Here is a 16,786-nt window from a genome sequence, read left to right as displayed (position 1 = left end):
TGTGGTAGGAGTCGAGTACTAGAGCGGAAGGCCAGGACTAGGGGGCGCGGCTGTGACGGTGGGAGGAAGGGGGGCTTGAAAGAGGAGAGGGGGGCGAGACAGACATGAAAACTGGGTCGGTTGCGAAGCGCGCGCGCTCGTCGTGCACCGTTCCGTTCGGCGAACTTCGGCCGTTTCCGTAGCGTCGACGTCCTCTCAATCGTACAGCTGTTAAAGGAAGGTACGGTGCAGGCAGGAATGGTGGCGTGTGGAAGTAATATTGTGTCGGTGTTGTGTGTGGTGTGGCTATAAAGGATGTGGCTCCAGGGGGTAAACAGTGTAATTATTTGGAATCCTAGAAAACCAACAGCTCATTTCTGACTCCAGCCTTTCTGGCCTTAATGGCTTTTCCAGATTCCCCAATAACAGAATAGAACAAATTTTATCCCAAGAATAGAACAACACATGTCAAATTTTAATAGTCTTCTAGAACGGTTCTAGTATATCGTAGAAGTTTTCTAGTGAATTTAATCCATTTTTTCATCTATTTCAAACTCCTAGGTAGAGTATTAGTGAAGAAACTAGCCTAGCGAACTTTGCTAAACAAAACCACGTGGTTCTACGAACGATCAGTGTTACTTTCATTCCAAGCTAATAGTGTGCGTGTGTGATAGTCCTTGGAGAGATAGTTCAACACAATCGAAACACAACGAGATCATCGACAACCATAACAATAACAAAGAGAAGCATCAACAATCCGAGCAACAATGTCAAGAATAGTTATTTACAGCATCGGTAACAACAATGCCAACAACAATGACACGAACAACAACAATGAGGATGATGAACCGTTTCCAATACAAGCGCTTTATCGGTAAATATTTACGCTTATCTTATCTTCATTCCTTTCTTCTTTTAGCTTGTATTGTTATTACAATGTGAAACAGTTGGTTTTATTCCTTGTGACCGTTAATATAATTTTTAATGCATGGAGAACCTGGGATGGTCTTTTCATAAAAGAAATGCTGCTTTTACCTGAATGTTTATATAACCCAGCTTTACAGTTTAAATACTACGAAAGTACTATTACGCTGGTGCTACATGTTTTGAGTTAAATGCTGACTTTTTGAATTATATATACTTACCCTAATTCTGAGCCAAATGGAATTGATATATTGAATGCAAATCTCCGCTATATAAGTAACTGATTTAAGGAAAATAACGTTACAGTAAATCTCTTTCAGTATTCTTGCAATCAAATCAAATTTGTAACGTGCAAAAAAAGGCAAGCAAGCTCGAATACCATTTCACAACGTTATTTAATAAGCAGCCGAGTACAAATATAACAATAAACATTTACACTATCAATAACAATGTAACATTTCCATATAGCCCCTCCACTCGCAAGCATTAATTATATCAATCGTTCGATGATCTTATGGATACATTAAGATATGGTAGGTTAGGCACACTTACCCCATTGTTATTGCAACGTGCCATGGAGGCACGTGTGGGATATATAGACAGGCTGGTTCAAGATCACTAAATTCTCTAATAGCGGTACTAAAAATTAAGGGAATGAATACTCAGAGAGCAAAGAGACATATCCATATAAAAGGGCCGGCTCCTCGATGGTAATGTCGTCGCCTTGTACTCAAGGGGTCCCGGGTTCGATACCCGGTGGAGCAACATAGTGTTTCGGATCCCACTTTAAACTGTAGGTCCACTCCTGATTAGCCTTACTGTGTGCACCAAATCAATCAATCAATCAAATAAAAGGGCACATTGACACGCTTAAATAACTAACTAACTCTCTAGCCTTCTTGAACCCGAAGGTTCATGGCTGCAGCCAACAAAGGCCTTTAATCTGTCCCTATCCTGAGCAAGATCTATATACTCTTTTCCATCCCTACCAATTTCCTTTAGGTCCATCTCAACATTATCCCTCTATCTTCGTGGTCTTCCCACTGGTCTCTTACCATCAGGATTCCCAACAAAAATCCTGTAAACTCTTCTTTCCTCTCCCATTCGTGCCACATGGCCTGCCCACCTAAGTCTTCTTCATTTAATCATTCTAATAATATCTGGACATGAATACAAATTATGTACTTCTAAATTATGTAACCTTCTCCACTCACCTGTCTCATCATCCCTTTTAGACCCAAATATTTGCCTACGATATTTTCAAATACTCTCAATTTATGTTGTTGTCTCAATATAAGGGACCAAGTTTCGTACCCATATAATACTACAGGAAAAATTACTGTTTTTCAAATAGTAATTTAGCAATATTTGAATTTCAAAATGAATATCATAGGAAGTCAATGCATTTGCAGTTTGTTTAGCTGTGCGTATACTGGCTCTAACTTTGTATGTATGAGTGTGTGTAGGTATATACACAATGCTTGAAATGTTAGCTTGGGGAATGTTTGGTCTAGCCTTGGGGGTTACATGGAGTATCCTTGTCACCAGGGTTTAACGTGGTGGCAGTGAGACAGCTGGGGGTCACCATCTCACTGCACCCCTCCTCACTTCGAGCACTATATATATATATATATATGTTGTATGTATGTATGTATGTATGTATGTATGTATGTGAATACTCTCAAGTTAACTATATGGATATAGAATTACAACATACAACTATTAGGATTGACTCCCATTCAGGTACTCGTGTATGGCAATAACAGTGTCTCTCAAAGGGAACATGTCCTCTAGAGAACATAAACGTAAATTGACTATTTTGAGTTGGGTGTGCTTGTGTATTGATTCTGAAAATGGTACCATGGCGTGACAGGTCAGTTCTTTCGGTTTCTTTATCTTTTCCATTTCTTCCTCTTTTCCCGCTTCGAGAAAAGAGAGAGAGAGAAAAGGAAGAAAGAAATAGAGGGAAAGTTATCTTTCCCTTTCTCTCTCGCTTTCTCTCTCTCGGTTGGGAGAGAGAGAGAGAGAGAGAGAGAGAGAGAGTGAGAGAGAGAGAGAGAGAGAGAGAGAGAGAAGAAAAATAGAAATAATAAAGCAAAAAGGAGTCTCTCTCTTTCTTTCTCTTTCGTAACATAAAGAGAGAGAGAATGAAGAAGAAGAGAAAGAGAGATAGAGAGAAAAGGAAGAAAGAAACAGAGTAAAAGTTATCTTTCCCTTTCTCTCTCGCTTTCTCTCTCTCGGTTGGGAGAGAGAGAGAGAGAGAGAAGAAGAACAGAGGGAGAAGATAATGAGAAAGATAGAGAGGTAGGGAGAGAGAGAGAGAGAGTGAGAGAGAGAGAGAGAGAGAGAGAGAAGAAGGAAGGGAGAAGATAATGAGAAAGATATAGAGGTAGGGAGAGAGAGAGATGAGAGAGAAATAAGAGAGAGAGAGAGTGAGAGAGAGAGAGAGAGAGAGAGAGAAGAAAAATAGAAATAATAAAGCAAAAAGGAGTCTCTCTCTTTCTTTCTCTTTCGTAACATAAAGAGAGAGAGAATGAAGAAGAAGAGAAAGAGAGATAGAGAGAAAAGGAAGAAAGAAACAGAGTAAAAGTTATCTTTCCCTTTCTCTCTCGCTTTCTCTCTCTCGGTTGGGAGAGAGAACGAAGAAGGAGAGAGACGAAAAATAGAAAAAGAAAGCAAAAATAGTCTCTCTCTTTCTAGAGAAAGCAAAAGAAGAGAAAGAGAGAGAAAAGGAAGAAAGAAATAGAGAAAGAAGTTATATTTCCCTTTCTCTCTCACCTTTCTCTCTCTCTCTCTTTCTCTCTTTTGGTTGAGAGAGAGAGAGAGAGAGAGAGAGAGAGAGAGAGAAGAGAATGTGAAAGATAGATAGAGAGAGGGAGAGGGGAAAGAGAGAGATATAAGAGAGAGAGAGAATGAAAAAGAAGAGATAGAGAGAGGGAGAGAGAATGAAACAGAAGATATATATAGAGAGAACGAGAGATAGAGCAAGTTTCATCTCAATTTTGTCGCTTCGCTTTCCTTTGTCCCCTTTTCCAAAGGATTCTACCTGTAGGTTTGTTATATCTACCTAATAGAGTTATGAAATTATTATCTTGAGAATAACAGCCACCTATCACACGAAATGGATGCACAGTAATTCCACATCTTTCCGAGACACACGTGTGTGTGCGCTGGCAACCCTGATTTCCGTTGGGGTTATAATTGTGTCAGGGTTGGCAGTGTTTATTTACAGAACGTTATGGCTAAGCAAAGTCTACCGAACGAGTATTATTGAGTGGATGATGTGATAGTGAGATTTTTTCATGGTAATCCTTTCAAATCGCTACAATCCAATCGCTTTTCATAATTTGTAAAGCCTTTCTTCTTCTTGTTTCTCTAGGCATGCATGAAACCAAGATTCTTATCAATTTACAAAAGATTAGCGGATCATATTACAGTTCCAAGTTAATATATATTGTGGATCGCGCTGGTAAAGGCCTCAAGTTCGAATTCTGTATACGGAGAGGGTATCATTGTATTTATCCCACAATGTTGCATCTTCGTCGTCGCGATTAGTCAGAGAGTTGACGTGAAATGACCAAAGGAAATGAGAATGTGTGCACATATTAAATTGAGATTAAACTGTACAGTTAAGAGCAAAAGTAGGCTAGAGTAGAATAAGTTTACTTTAAGCCTTACAGTTAGGCAACACACAACGAATTTGATTTGCTTTATTTTACTTCGCTTCTTGTGCCATTTGGCTAAATTGTGAAGATAGGGATGAGTGATGATATGATGATATTGATGAATAGACACTCACAAACATCCATGCCCAGGCCGGGATTCGAACCCGGGACCTCTGGCGTACGCAACGAATTTGTTCGTTGCATAACATGAAAGGATATATTCAGTGTTGTGGAAATGGGGTTCGTGGAGACCCATTTAAGCTTACATTCTGATAAGAAGTCCACAGCATGAATATGGGGCAATATATAGAGTGACTGCTGAAAACATGGTATAACCTTACCGCGTAGGTAAGAATGGTTAATCCTTTGGTGTCGTCAATGAAATCAGCTACTTGACTTGTAATCCTGCCCTTGCGTTGCCAAAATGTGACGTGCTCTTCAGCACATTGTCACACCTTTATTCAGAGCCAAATGTTTGTATCATCAGCGAAAGCAGAGATGTAATATTTCATATTGTTGATTTCTTCTCGATTCAAAGCAAGGGATGGACGTTATTCATATGGTAGGGTGAAACCCTTTCTCGTGGGGTGACCGCGAGAGCAGTAAACAAATGACTGTACACTTTAGTTCGAGTTGGACGCAGGCACGTAGCCAGAATTTTACTCCGGGGGGAGTGGCTCATTCCTTATCACCAGCCGCCATCTAAAGGTGAAATAGTTGGTGGGTAGAAGCCCTGAAGATGAATTTCCCAGTATATTACAACTTCTCTTGCAAGATGGTTAATCCTGCTAAGAAATTTAAATTAATTACTACTTACACTACTAAGATACTTGTAGGATTTCGGAGAGGGGGGCTTCAGCCCCCAGACCCCTCCCCCTTCGCTACGTGCCTGGTTGGTGGTGGTCTTTCTCTTCTCGGTTCGACCGCAAATCGAGTCATTACTACAGGAATTTGAACACACATTCTGTGCATGCTTAATTTCATCTTTCTAGCTGCTGCAGTTGATAAGATAATTCTCTGTGCGGTCGCGCATCGCCCTGTTTTCTGTCCTAATGTGTGGTTGGAACGTAAAGGAAGGTGCATAACAGGTAGATCAGTAGCAGCTTCCGTTTATGTGACGTACTTGCCTTAAAGAACTACCTTCCTGCTATAAATTGGACCCTTGACAGAAAAGTGCCTCTCTTCTGAATCTAGCTTATCACACTGTCAATAGAAGGTCCAGAAATGCATGTCTTCAAAGTGCGCTTTCAATTTATGAAACATGCACAAGTCTGATAGTGCTAGACCAGGGTAGTAAGGTGGGTGATCAAACATTTCGTGGCAAAACTGGTCCAACACTTTGAGAGGTTTCTGCTGCACCATTTCATATCCTGGGTTCACCTATTTTGAGGAGTAAATATAAAGAAAAGTGTGTGACCTGGAAACCCATCTCTCCCCTCGTATATATGCTGAATGTACCTCTAAAGTCTCACTTATATCAAAGATATAATAATTATTGTAAAGTCTATTGTTGGTAATAAGTTCCTCTCAGCAGGATGACCTTCATTGTTACATCAGAGTCAGAACCAGTAATTCGAAGTTAAGGGGTGCCACTTTCTATCACGTGGTTGGCGACACAACCAGAATTCTTATATCAATCAATCAACTTACCCTCTCCTCCCGCGTGGATAACCTAACGGTGAGAATGTCAGGCAATGAGCTACGATGTTGTCGACTCTTTGCCTTTTTGATCAAGGTCGTTTTTTTTAAAAAAAAATCTCTTGTTTCCAATAAGAACTAATATATCTCAAATTCTGTCACGTGTATCTATTCAGAGCTCCTTCTAGCAGTCTTTGCAGCTCGTATGTACTTGTGGAGATTGTTAACCACGAGATTCTCTATCTCGCTTCCTCTTACAACGCTACCCTAACCTTGCTCGCCTCTTGTGCACATGAGAGCATTCTTGCACAGATGAGACTAGTTGCCCATGCTGCTTCTAGAGCATTCAAGGACATGTGGTTTCCTGTAGCTATTATATAAGCATCTGTAATAGTTTGACAGATTGATTGATTGATTTTTGGTGTTTTTAGCGTCACATTTCTTCCACTTCCAGCGTATCGCGACGATGAGTGATATGATTAACTTGATGAAGGGACATTCACAGAGAACATCCATGCCCACGCCGGGATCGAACCCGTAACCCATAGCGTTCTTGCTTGCTTTGATAACCACATAGTTTCGCCCAGACAACAGCTAAAGTATACCAGGCGAAAATTCTCTTGAAAGCTCTAAATTAAACACTAAACGTATGCAATGTTTCAGAATTAGGAAAATCTAAAGCTGGATGGACACTGGAGCCGGTTGGCAATGAAGTGCAAACATCCATCTTCGCCGCGCTTCTGCTTCAGTGGGCGAGCTCACACTTGATTACATGAAAAACTCAATATGCTGAAAAAGGCAGAAATTTATTTTATCATAAACTAAACGTAACGTTTCAAACTTCTAGCAAGGTCTTCTTCAGACTCTGCACCATGTACAAATGTAACAAGGTACAAAAACAGGACGATATATATACGCACAAACATTACTCCCCTCCAGACTATTAGAAAGTTGTTCTGGAACATTCTAGCAGGTGGCTTACCTTTGTCAACTGTACTTTGACCGAAAAGGCTAAACATATTTACTTCCATCTAGAATGTTGTTGGACTCTTTATCTTACGCTCTTTTTACTTCATTCTTCTTCTCTCTTGTCCTTTCCACTCTTTCTAACACCTTCTTCCATTCTTTGTTTATCTTCAGTCCCCCATTGACAAGGGAAAGCCACTTGATAGAATGTTTCAGAACAACTTTCTAATAGTCTGGAGGGGAGTAATGTTTGTGTATATATATCGCTCTGTTTTTGTACCTTGTTACATTTGTACTTGGTGCAGAGTCTGAAGAAGACCTTGCTAGAACGTTGAAACATTACGTTTAGTTTATGTTTTATAATAAATAAATTTCTGCCTTGGTCATCATATTGAGTTTTTCATATCATGGAAACAAGGCTTAATGGTGTTATACTTGATTACATGTAATTTCCTCTGCACCAGTCGAAACGACAGCAATGTCTGAAAAAATCTAAAGTCCAGTAGCACCTTAATCTACCATTTATAGCTTACGCGGGCTCTTGGAGGCATGTGCCAGCTCCCAAGGAAGTATCGTGTATTGAAAGCAGCGAGGAGAAAGGAAACCCTTGTCCAATAAGTGCCGAAGCGAGGAGGCGTGGCATTGGCACGGTCGCAATCCAAGCGTCAGGATGTCGGATCTTGAAGACAGAATCGATTATCAGGAAACAAAAGATCAACAGCCACGGAAGAGGGAGAAGAATTGAATTTCCAAATTGGAAGTACATGTTGCACTCCCTCCCCCCCTTTCCTCCCTCTTGGGAAAGGAGAGAAAGTTCCGAGAGCATCGTCTTCAACTCCCCTTCGCCACTGTTTCTTTGTAAATTTCGATTCTTCTCTGACTCTGCGGGGGAAGAGGTATAAAGACTGCATTTCTATTCTTAGAGAGCCTTTCTTTTGTGTAAAGGTTTCAGCAGCTGCCTTTCGAAACTTGAAATTGCTGAATTCCAGTTGAGGCGTTCCTTTTTTCTCTCTTTGAAGTTGGCTTGTAATTGAATTCGATCTTCTGCAGCGACTTCTTTCAAGAGTTCCTGCAGCTGAATTTCAGCTCGGTGACTGAATCTGACGTCTGCCTATCACCACGCTTCAGTATTTGAATTAGAGTCACCCTACTGAAGAACTTGAGTCGCGTAAGTAACTCAAAACTAAAATGTAACACGTCACGAGTTGCTTGACTTACCGCGAAATCTCTCATACCATGCATTCTCTTTCTGCAAAATTTTTCATACGTCGTAATATCGCGAAATTTTTCTTACATACTCTTCAATATCTCTAACCGCACTCGCGACTTTGTATCATAAAGTAGAGTTTCACAAAACACGCAGTCTTCCATATCTGGAAATCTCCCAAACTATAGAATCTTCTGTACCACAAAATATCTTACACTGCACAATCTTCTGCACTACTAAATCTCCAAAACTGCGTAATCTTCTGCACCACTAAATCTCCCAAACTGCTCAATCTTCTGCACCACTAAATCACCCAAACTGCGCGATCTTCTGCACCACTAAATCACCCAAACTGCGCGATCTTCTGCACCACTTAATCACCCAAACCAAGAAATCCTCCACTTGCCGCAAAATCTCGGAAACCAAGCCATTCTCCACTTACTGCAAAATCTCCCAAAGCAAGCAATCTTCCACTTACCGCAAAATCTCCCAAACCAAGCAATTTTCCACTTACCGCAAAATCTCCCAAACCAAGCAATTTTCCACTTACAGCAAAATCTCCCAAGCCAAGCAATTTTCTACTTACAGCAAAATCTCCCAAACCAAACAATCTTCCACTTACAGCAAAATCTCCCAAACCAAGCAATTTTCCACTTACAGCAAAATCTCCCAAACCAAGCAATCTTCCACTTACAGCAAAATCTCCCAAACCAAGCAAATTTTCCACTTACAGCAAAATTTCCCAAACCAAGCAATCTTCCACTTACCACAAAATCTCCCAAACCAAGCAATCTTCCAATTACAGCAAAATCTCCCAAACCAAGCAATTTTCCACTTACCACAAAATCTCCCAAACCAAGCAATCTTCCACTTACAGCAAAATCTCCCAAACCAAGCTATTTTCCACTTACAGCAAAATCTCCCAAACCAAGCAATTTTCCACTTACCACAAAATCTCCCAAACCAAGCAATCTTCCACTTACTACAAAATCTCCCAAACCAAGCAATTTTCCACTTACAGCAAAATCTCCCAAACCAAGCAATCTTCCACTTACCACAAAATCTCCCAAACCAAGCAATCTTCCACCTACAGCAAAATCTCCCAAATCAAGCAATTTTCCACTTACCACAAAATCTCCCAAACCAAGCAATCTTCCACTTACAGCAAAATCTCCCAAACCAAGCAATTTTCCCATACCGCCAAATCTACCAACCCAGGCAATCTCCCGGACAATATAAACTCACCCAGTTTTCCTCTAATTTAAAGTTTATAACTCTGGTATCACGTTCGATCTAAAACAATCGAAATGAAAATTGCAGCCAAACATTACATACACACAAAGGGGTCATGCATCCTACATGATCAACGATATGGAGGCAAGCGTCCAAATATCAGTTGTTGGTGTCGCGCACGTTGTCGGAATTCATTTTGATCAAATCACGTGTGTTTCTTTTTCAAAAGTGGTACGCACCGACTGCATTTAATTTGCACGCATCGCCGGTATTCTCGTTTCATTTAATCAGTATCGACCGCATGGCCCGAAACCACGTAGATTGCCTACAGCGTTTACATCTGTTCATGTTTGTGAGCAACGAATTAGGGTTCCATATCTCCGGAACTGAAACAGCTAGAGAAGTGTCTGAAAATATATTCTATTCTTGTTTTTACAGTGATTTCACTTACTTAATGATATTTCAGTCTCTTCTTTCACCCTTACTTTCTCATCCTGTCTTCCACTCTCTTGTGTCTTTTTCTTCTTATTCTTTTTACTCTCCATTTTTTCTGTTTAACATTTAACCGTTATCTCTTTCTGACTTTTACTTGTTATCATGATCTTTCTGCCTAACTTTTACCCCTTCTTGATTCTCTTTCTGGCTGACACGCTTTCTCTCTATTTGTGTCTGGCATTTTTACTCATTCTTTCTCCTTATTTCTGTCTGACTTTTCTCTCTTTGTCTCTGGCTTTTATTATTTATCTATCTCTTTCTATCTGACTTGAATTTCTATCCGTGTCACACTTAAACTAGTCCATTCTTTCAAGTGACTTAAACTTCTTATTTGTCTGTTTCTATCTAACTTCTTCCACCTTTTTTGCTTCTCTGACCTTCTCTCTCTCTCTACTTTCTCATTCTGTTTGATATTTACGCTTTCTCTATTTCCTTCTATCTGATATTTACTCCTTCTCTTTTTCTTTGTCTGGCTTTTTCCTCTTCCCTCTTTTTCTGTCCTTTACTCTATTTCTCTCTGTCTTACTTTTCCTTTCTCTCTCTCTCTGACTTTCATTTTCTGTATTCAGTGATGTGCCGAAGAACGTAAGGATGTTATGACCGAAAGGGAACTTTATGATTTCTTCCCTTGCAGTTGGTCCTAGGTTTTACTATCTATTCATACGCCTGTTGATCCCTTTACAGTAAAACTAGTCCCAACTCCTCTCCTCTCTCTTCTTGCATGGGTGCCTTGTCTTTCGTTCCATTTCTCTTTCTATCTCGTTTTGCTATTTCCGTACCTGCATTTGTATAGCATCCTCTCTCACACTTCATGGCTGCATTGCACACATTTTTAAGCCTTCTGGCGAATTAGAAACATTTATTACTACCCGTGGATACATGTCGTATCTTGTGCAGCAAAAACAACTCCAAAACCTTTTTTTGATTGCCACTTGACAGGTATAATACTGGATATTAATGCACGAGGGAAAAGGAAAGGGGGATGTATTGTCACAAGTTTTCAGCCATTGTTCGTTACGAGAAGGCATCAAGCGTCGATTCAGAGCGTCCACCGTTTCCTCTCGGGACGCATAACTTTTCGGAAATTTATGCCGCTTGAGGTGAAAGTTGAAGCGCGACACAAGCGGACTGGGCTAATTCTTCGTCTCTTGGGAAAGGATAGAGAGGTGGATTGCTGGGAGAAGGGGGTAGAATCATGGAAAGAGAAGGGAGAAACACACGTGGACACAGAGATGCACGAACAAAGATGGAGAGAGAAGGACGTGGAAACAGAGAGCGAGGCAGGGCAATGGAGAGACAAGGGAGATATAAATTGGGAAGGGCGGAGTGGTTAGCACAGCGAACTACGACACCTGGGATCCCGGGTTCGAATCCCGGCCTGGATATGGGTGATCCTTGCGAGTGTCCCTTCACCAGTCTCATCATATCACTCATCCCTCATCTTTGCGATTAGCTAAAAGTGATAGAAATGCGAAGTAAAATAATCCAAATCAGCCAATGAAGACACAAAGGCAGAAACACATAAACAAATTAGAGAGAGAAAAGTAAGAAATAGGCCCAGGAGAGGGAGAGCGGGAAAACAAAAACAGACCAAAAGGGAGGCAGAGACAAAGAAAAATATACAAAGAAGCATAAACAAAGAGCGAGGGGAAAACAAAAGGAGTCAAGAAATGGAGAGCAAGGAGGGAGATAGAGAGAGAGAGAGGGAGAGATGGAAAAGAGACAGAGAATAAAAACAAACAGTGAGGAAAAGCAGAAGCAGAGAAAAGGAGGAGAGAGAGAAACAAGGAAAAGAGACAGATAATCAAAAACAAACAGCGAGGAAGAGCAGAAGCAGAGAAAAGAAGGAGAGAGAAACAGAGAAAAGAGACAGAGAATCAATAAGAAAAAGCGAGGAAGAGCAGAACTAGAGAAAAGGAGGATAGAAAACAAGGAAAAGAGACAAAGAATCAAAAAGAAACAGCGAGGAAAGCAGATGAAGAGAAAATTAGGAGAAAGAGAAACAAAGAAAAGAGACAAAATCAAACAGCGAGGAAAAGCAGAAGCAGAGAAAATGAGGAGAGAGAAACAAGGAAAAGATACAGAGAATCGAAAACAAACAACGAGGAAGAGCAGAAGCAGAGAAAAGGAGGAGAGAGAAAGAAGGAAAAGAGACAGAATCGGAAACAAACAAAGAGGAAGAACAGAAGCAGAGAGAAGGAGTAGAGAGAGAAACAAGGAAAAGAGACAGAATCAAAAACAAACAAAGAGGAAGAACAGAAGCAGAAAAAAGGAGGAGAGAGAGAACAAAGAAAAGAGACAGAGAATCAAAAACAAACAGCGAGGAGAAGCAAAAGCAGAGAAAAGGAGAAAAGAGAGAAACAAAGAAGAGAGACAGAGAAGCACAAGCACGGAACGAGAGAGAAAGAAAGGAAGCAGATAGAAAACAAAGATAGAGAGGACATGCAGGTATTCCGACATACAGAAGTAGAGAGGGAGAGAGAACAAAGAAATTGTAAAGCAGAGAAATTGAAGAAAGGAGAGAAAGTGAACGAGGACTGGAGAAAGTATGCTTTCTCAACGAGTTGTGGCTAGCTTGGTGGAAATATCAAGAGAATAATTGCAAAATTACACAGAGTTTCAGACTACAACACTCGGGTTTGGGAACGGGATGGAGATTCACGCTTAACCTATTTTACATCGCTTTTGGAAATACGCTTAACCGAGCTGGAACGCAGTTGCTATAACAACGGGATGAAACGGTGCACTTTGAATGCTATGTAAGCGCATATCCAAGAATATTGTCCAGAGCTGCAATTTCACAGGCTGAAGTTTCGGGAAGAGCGTGTGCAAACGCTATTCAGCCACTCTTCTGCTGAATTTTTGTTCCTTCTTGTCGGTTCTCTACGAATCTAGCTCAATCGCGACGATGAGGATGAAGGAACCAAGGCCGGTGGAAGAGCACAGGTTTCAAAGTATGTTGCTTTACCTATTTCAGTATTAAAATGGAACGAAAATATAATATCTCTTTCAGCATTATTAAATGTCTCTTTGGTACTTACAACCAGTGTTGCCACAATATGAGGGCACAATTTCCCTTTCCAAAGGGGCAAAATTTCCCTTCTTGGACCAATTTTTCCCTTCACCTAAGCAAATCATACAATAATAATAATAATAAGTATTAATAGTGGTAGTACCAGTAGCTGTAATTATTATTGTTATTATTGGTGGGGTGGAAGCAGTAGGAGTAGTGTTTCGGTTGAAAATTTTTCACATGTCACTTTCATCGCTTCCTGACCAGATGTCAGGTTTGGATCCTGGTCAGGAATATAACAAAAATATAAATAGATACAGGCTATATTCAAGGGAGCAGGCAAGAGAACAGAAAAAATGAATATGAAACTGGAACTTAACATAAATTGTAATAATGTAGTCAGATGTCTTAAAATTTTCCTGAAATTGTGGTATTTTTAATCGAAATTCCCTTTTCCCTTTGACAAAAATTTCGGTCCGAATTTCCCTGTAAAAGGGAAATTTCCCTTCATGTGGCAACACTGCTTACAACTTACAGTGGCCAAGTGATTATAGAGAGCGGATTTTTACGTGCTAAGAACTGAAAAATATTTATACTTTTAACTAACTTAGCCTTCTTAAACCCGAAGGTTCATGGCTGCAGCAACTTACCGATTTCCTTTAGGTCAATCTCAACGTTATCCCTCCATCTTCGTCACAGATCTCTTACCATCAGGTTTCCCAACAAGAATCCTGTAAACTCTTCTATCCTCTCCCATTCGTGACCACCGAAATCTTCTTGATTTAATCATTCTATTAACATCTGGACATAAAAATACTGTCTTTCATTCTTATATATTTATAATTATAAATAATATTTACTTTTTATGTTATCAAAATAGTGGAAATATGTGTCTAAAAGTAAAGAATATTTAAATTCAAAATTCCGTCAAACAAGTGACAACAGGGCGTTAGTTGATTGTTATATTCTGTTGATTAGAATGAACAACAAAGCACATTTCCAAATTGTCCATTGCATATGCATGGACATTGAATATCTCTGAACAATGACTTGTACTGTAAAAGCGACCTTTCCAGATCACTAGTCAGACGTGCACATTTGCAGTGAGGGGTGTCATCCACACTAACACCAACAATTTCATCTACATGTTGGGTGACTTGTAATGAGGGGGTCCCGAGTTCGATACCCTGTAGAGGCACAAAGTAAATTAAGCTGTAGGTGTAGCTGTAGAAATAGTGACCGGTGTGTTGTGGAGTCTCGAATCGGATAGTATTGCAACTTATCTCGTCGATTTTATGCATTAACTCCAAAATATGTTTATGCAAATAATTCGGAAGCTTTATTTTGTGTAGAACTTATAAAATTAGCACATTTTATGTTCTTTCCCTAGAAATAGGTACCGGGTGTCCCAGAAGTCTTTCCCTTATTACAAACTTTATTCATATCCGCTATATGTAAGGTAGAGATGTGAAAGTGGTGCCAAAATGTTGGAAAACTAACCAAGTTTTCTTGTTCAAGGTTTCAGTAACGTGGCTGTAGTGTAGCAGTGTCAGTGCCCAGGAAACCGGAAATGTTCACAAATCAGGAAAGAGCTCAGTGTGTCCCCTGGTATCATTAGGCAACAATGCCTGTACAATTTGCACTTTGTATGCACGAAAAAAATAAACGTTTGTGTAAGATATCATAAATATAACTTTTTGGCTGATGTTTTACGTTGTTTGAAATCGCTGAGGTTGATGGTTCGGACACTTCTCGGTAAGTCAGCAACAGATTCTGTGGTCTTGAACTTGTCATACCACGACTTAATGCTCTCGACATCGCGCGGCATCTTTCCATAAGTTGTTTGAAACTTCCTCTGCACTGTTATTCGTGACCGGGTCTCGTGACACACTGAGAATTTTCCTGATTTGTGAACATTTCCGGTTTCCTGGGCACTCACACTGCTACACTACAGCCACAATACTGAAACCAGGAACAGAAAAACTTGGTTAGTTTTCCAACATTTTGGCGCCACTTTCACATCTCTACATTGCATATAGCGGATATGAATAAAGTTTGTAATCAGGGAAAGACTTCTGGGACACCCGGTATATGTTTTATGTGCTAAAGGTAAAAAATGTGCATTTTTATGTGAAAAAATACTTTGCAGATTACATTGCAGCTGTGTGACTGATTTCCAAAGTAACAGAACTTTTTTTATCCAAAAATTGGCTCACTAGTAATTGTGTGAACCTTAAGCTTCTTGTGCGAAAAATTGTTATTGTGATTAGCAAGACCCAACCCTGGCATATTCAATTCATGATGTCTGCTGGACATATATTTAAGATTGAGGTTTTTTGCTGAGAGGCAAATAGAAGCCCAATTTTATTTTTGTAATTTTAAAAAGATACTGTCTAGAAAGCAGACTATTGTGCCCGCTATAATTTGAATATACGAGGAGCGCCATCTCTTATCAGGTACCCCCAGGTATGATATATTGACGTTACATACGGAAACAAATACTTTTGTCTACATTATGTAATATCAATACATAACAAACACATATAAGATAGTTGTACCGAAAGGTGTGGAAGAAGGAGGGGTTGACGGGTAATTGTCTCCTTTCGCTGTCATCTGAAGAAATGAACACATTGCAACATCAAATTCTCAAACCTGGCACACCTATTTTTCCTTTTCTTCTGTTTTCATCTTTCTTTTCTCGTATCTTCTCCTACCATCCAGTTTGGCCCTTCTCTTTCCATTTTCCTTTCTCTTCTTTCTATTCTTTTTATCTCTTATTTCTTTTCTTATCTCTCTACATTCTTATTTTCTTTCCTCTCTCCATTCTACTATTCTCTCATCTCTAATTCTCCTTATCTCTCCTCTTTCCATTCTTCATTTCTCTGCTCTTTCCAATGTTCTTATCTCTCCTCTTTTCAATATTTTATATTTTATTCTCTCCTCTATCTCCGTTCTTCTTTCCTCTCTTCTTTGCATACTTATTTTCTCTTTCCATTCTTCCTCTCTTTTCTTTCTATTCTTATTTTCTCTTTCCATTCTTACATTCTTTCCTTCCTACATTCTTATTTTCTTTCCTCCCTCCATTCTTCTATTTTCTTCTCTCACTATTCTCTTTCCATTTCTTTTTCTAGTTTTTCCATGCTTATTTTCTCTCATCTCAAATCTGTTGTTCTCTTCTCTCTACTTTCTTCCTTTCTCTCATCTTTCCAATCTATTGTTGTGTCTTGTTTCCACTTCCTTTTCTCTTTTCTGTACACTACGCTAACCATTCATCTATGTAGGCTTCACGTCTATCGCACTCCTGTTTGAGTGATGTTAAGTCCACTTTATGCACTAAAAGGCTAATTGGGATGGATCTACAGTTTACAGTGTTATTCGAAACACTGTGTCTCCACCGAGTATTGTCCTGTTGTAAACCCTGTCACTGTTCAGCTAATGGTGCAAGCAACCGACGTGAACCAATGACTAACTCACCCTGATTCAAGCAGTTCGCGGGACTGGCCCATACTTCTAACGCAAAGCAAGCATAGTTCAAATTTCTTTCCAAGGTGCTTTTTATCGGTTTTCTGTATCTGTAGATCAATCGAAACGATGAGGGTAGATGATGATTGGGTGAAACTGATTAGGGATATAAACAAGAAAGAGTAACCTTCGACGGGATTTGAA

The 16,786-nt window shown here is 39.8% G+C and overlaps 1 protein-coding gene across 1 annotated transcript in view; it reads left to right on the top strand.

Moving 5' to 3' along the window:
* Nucleotides 1–215: 215 nt before the first annotated feature.
* Hk (potassium voltage-gated channel subfamily A regulatory beta subunit hyperkinetic) overlaps nucleotides 216–16,786 on the top strand; it is a 419,600-nt gene continuing 403,029 nt past the window's right edge. Inside the window, exon 1 of the mRNA XM_083132479.1 lies at nucleotides 216–853. Within this exon, the coding sequence (XP_082988605.1) occupies nucleotides 747–853 (107 nt within the window). The 5' untranslated portion in view covers nucleotides 216–746. The remainder of the gene's footprint in view (nucleotides 854–16,786) is intronic.

This window comes from Lepisma saccharinum, chromosome 12 (genome assembly GCF_977018435.1).
Source record: "Lepisma saccharinum chromosome 12, izLepSacc3.1, whole genome shotgun sequence".
Classification (NCBI taxonomy): domain Eukaryota; kingdom Metazoa; phylum Arthropoda; class Insecta; order Zygentoma; family Lepismatidae; genus Lepisma; species Lepisma saccharinum.
The sequence above is the reverse complement of the archived record's forward strand: the minus strand, read 5'-3'. Positions and strand labels throughout refer to the sequence as shown.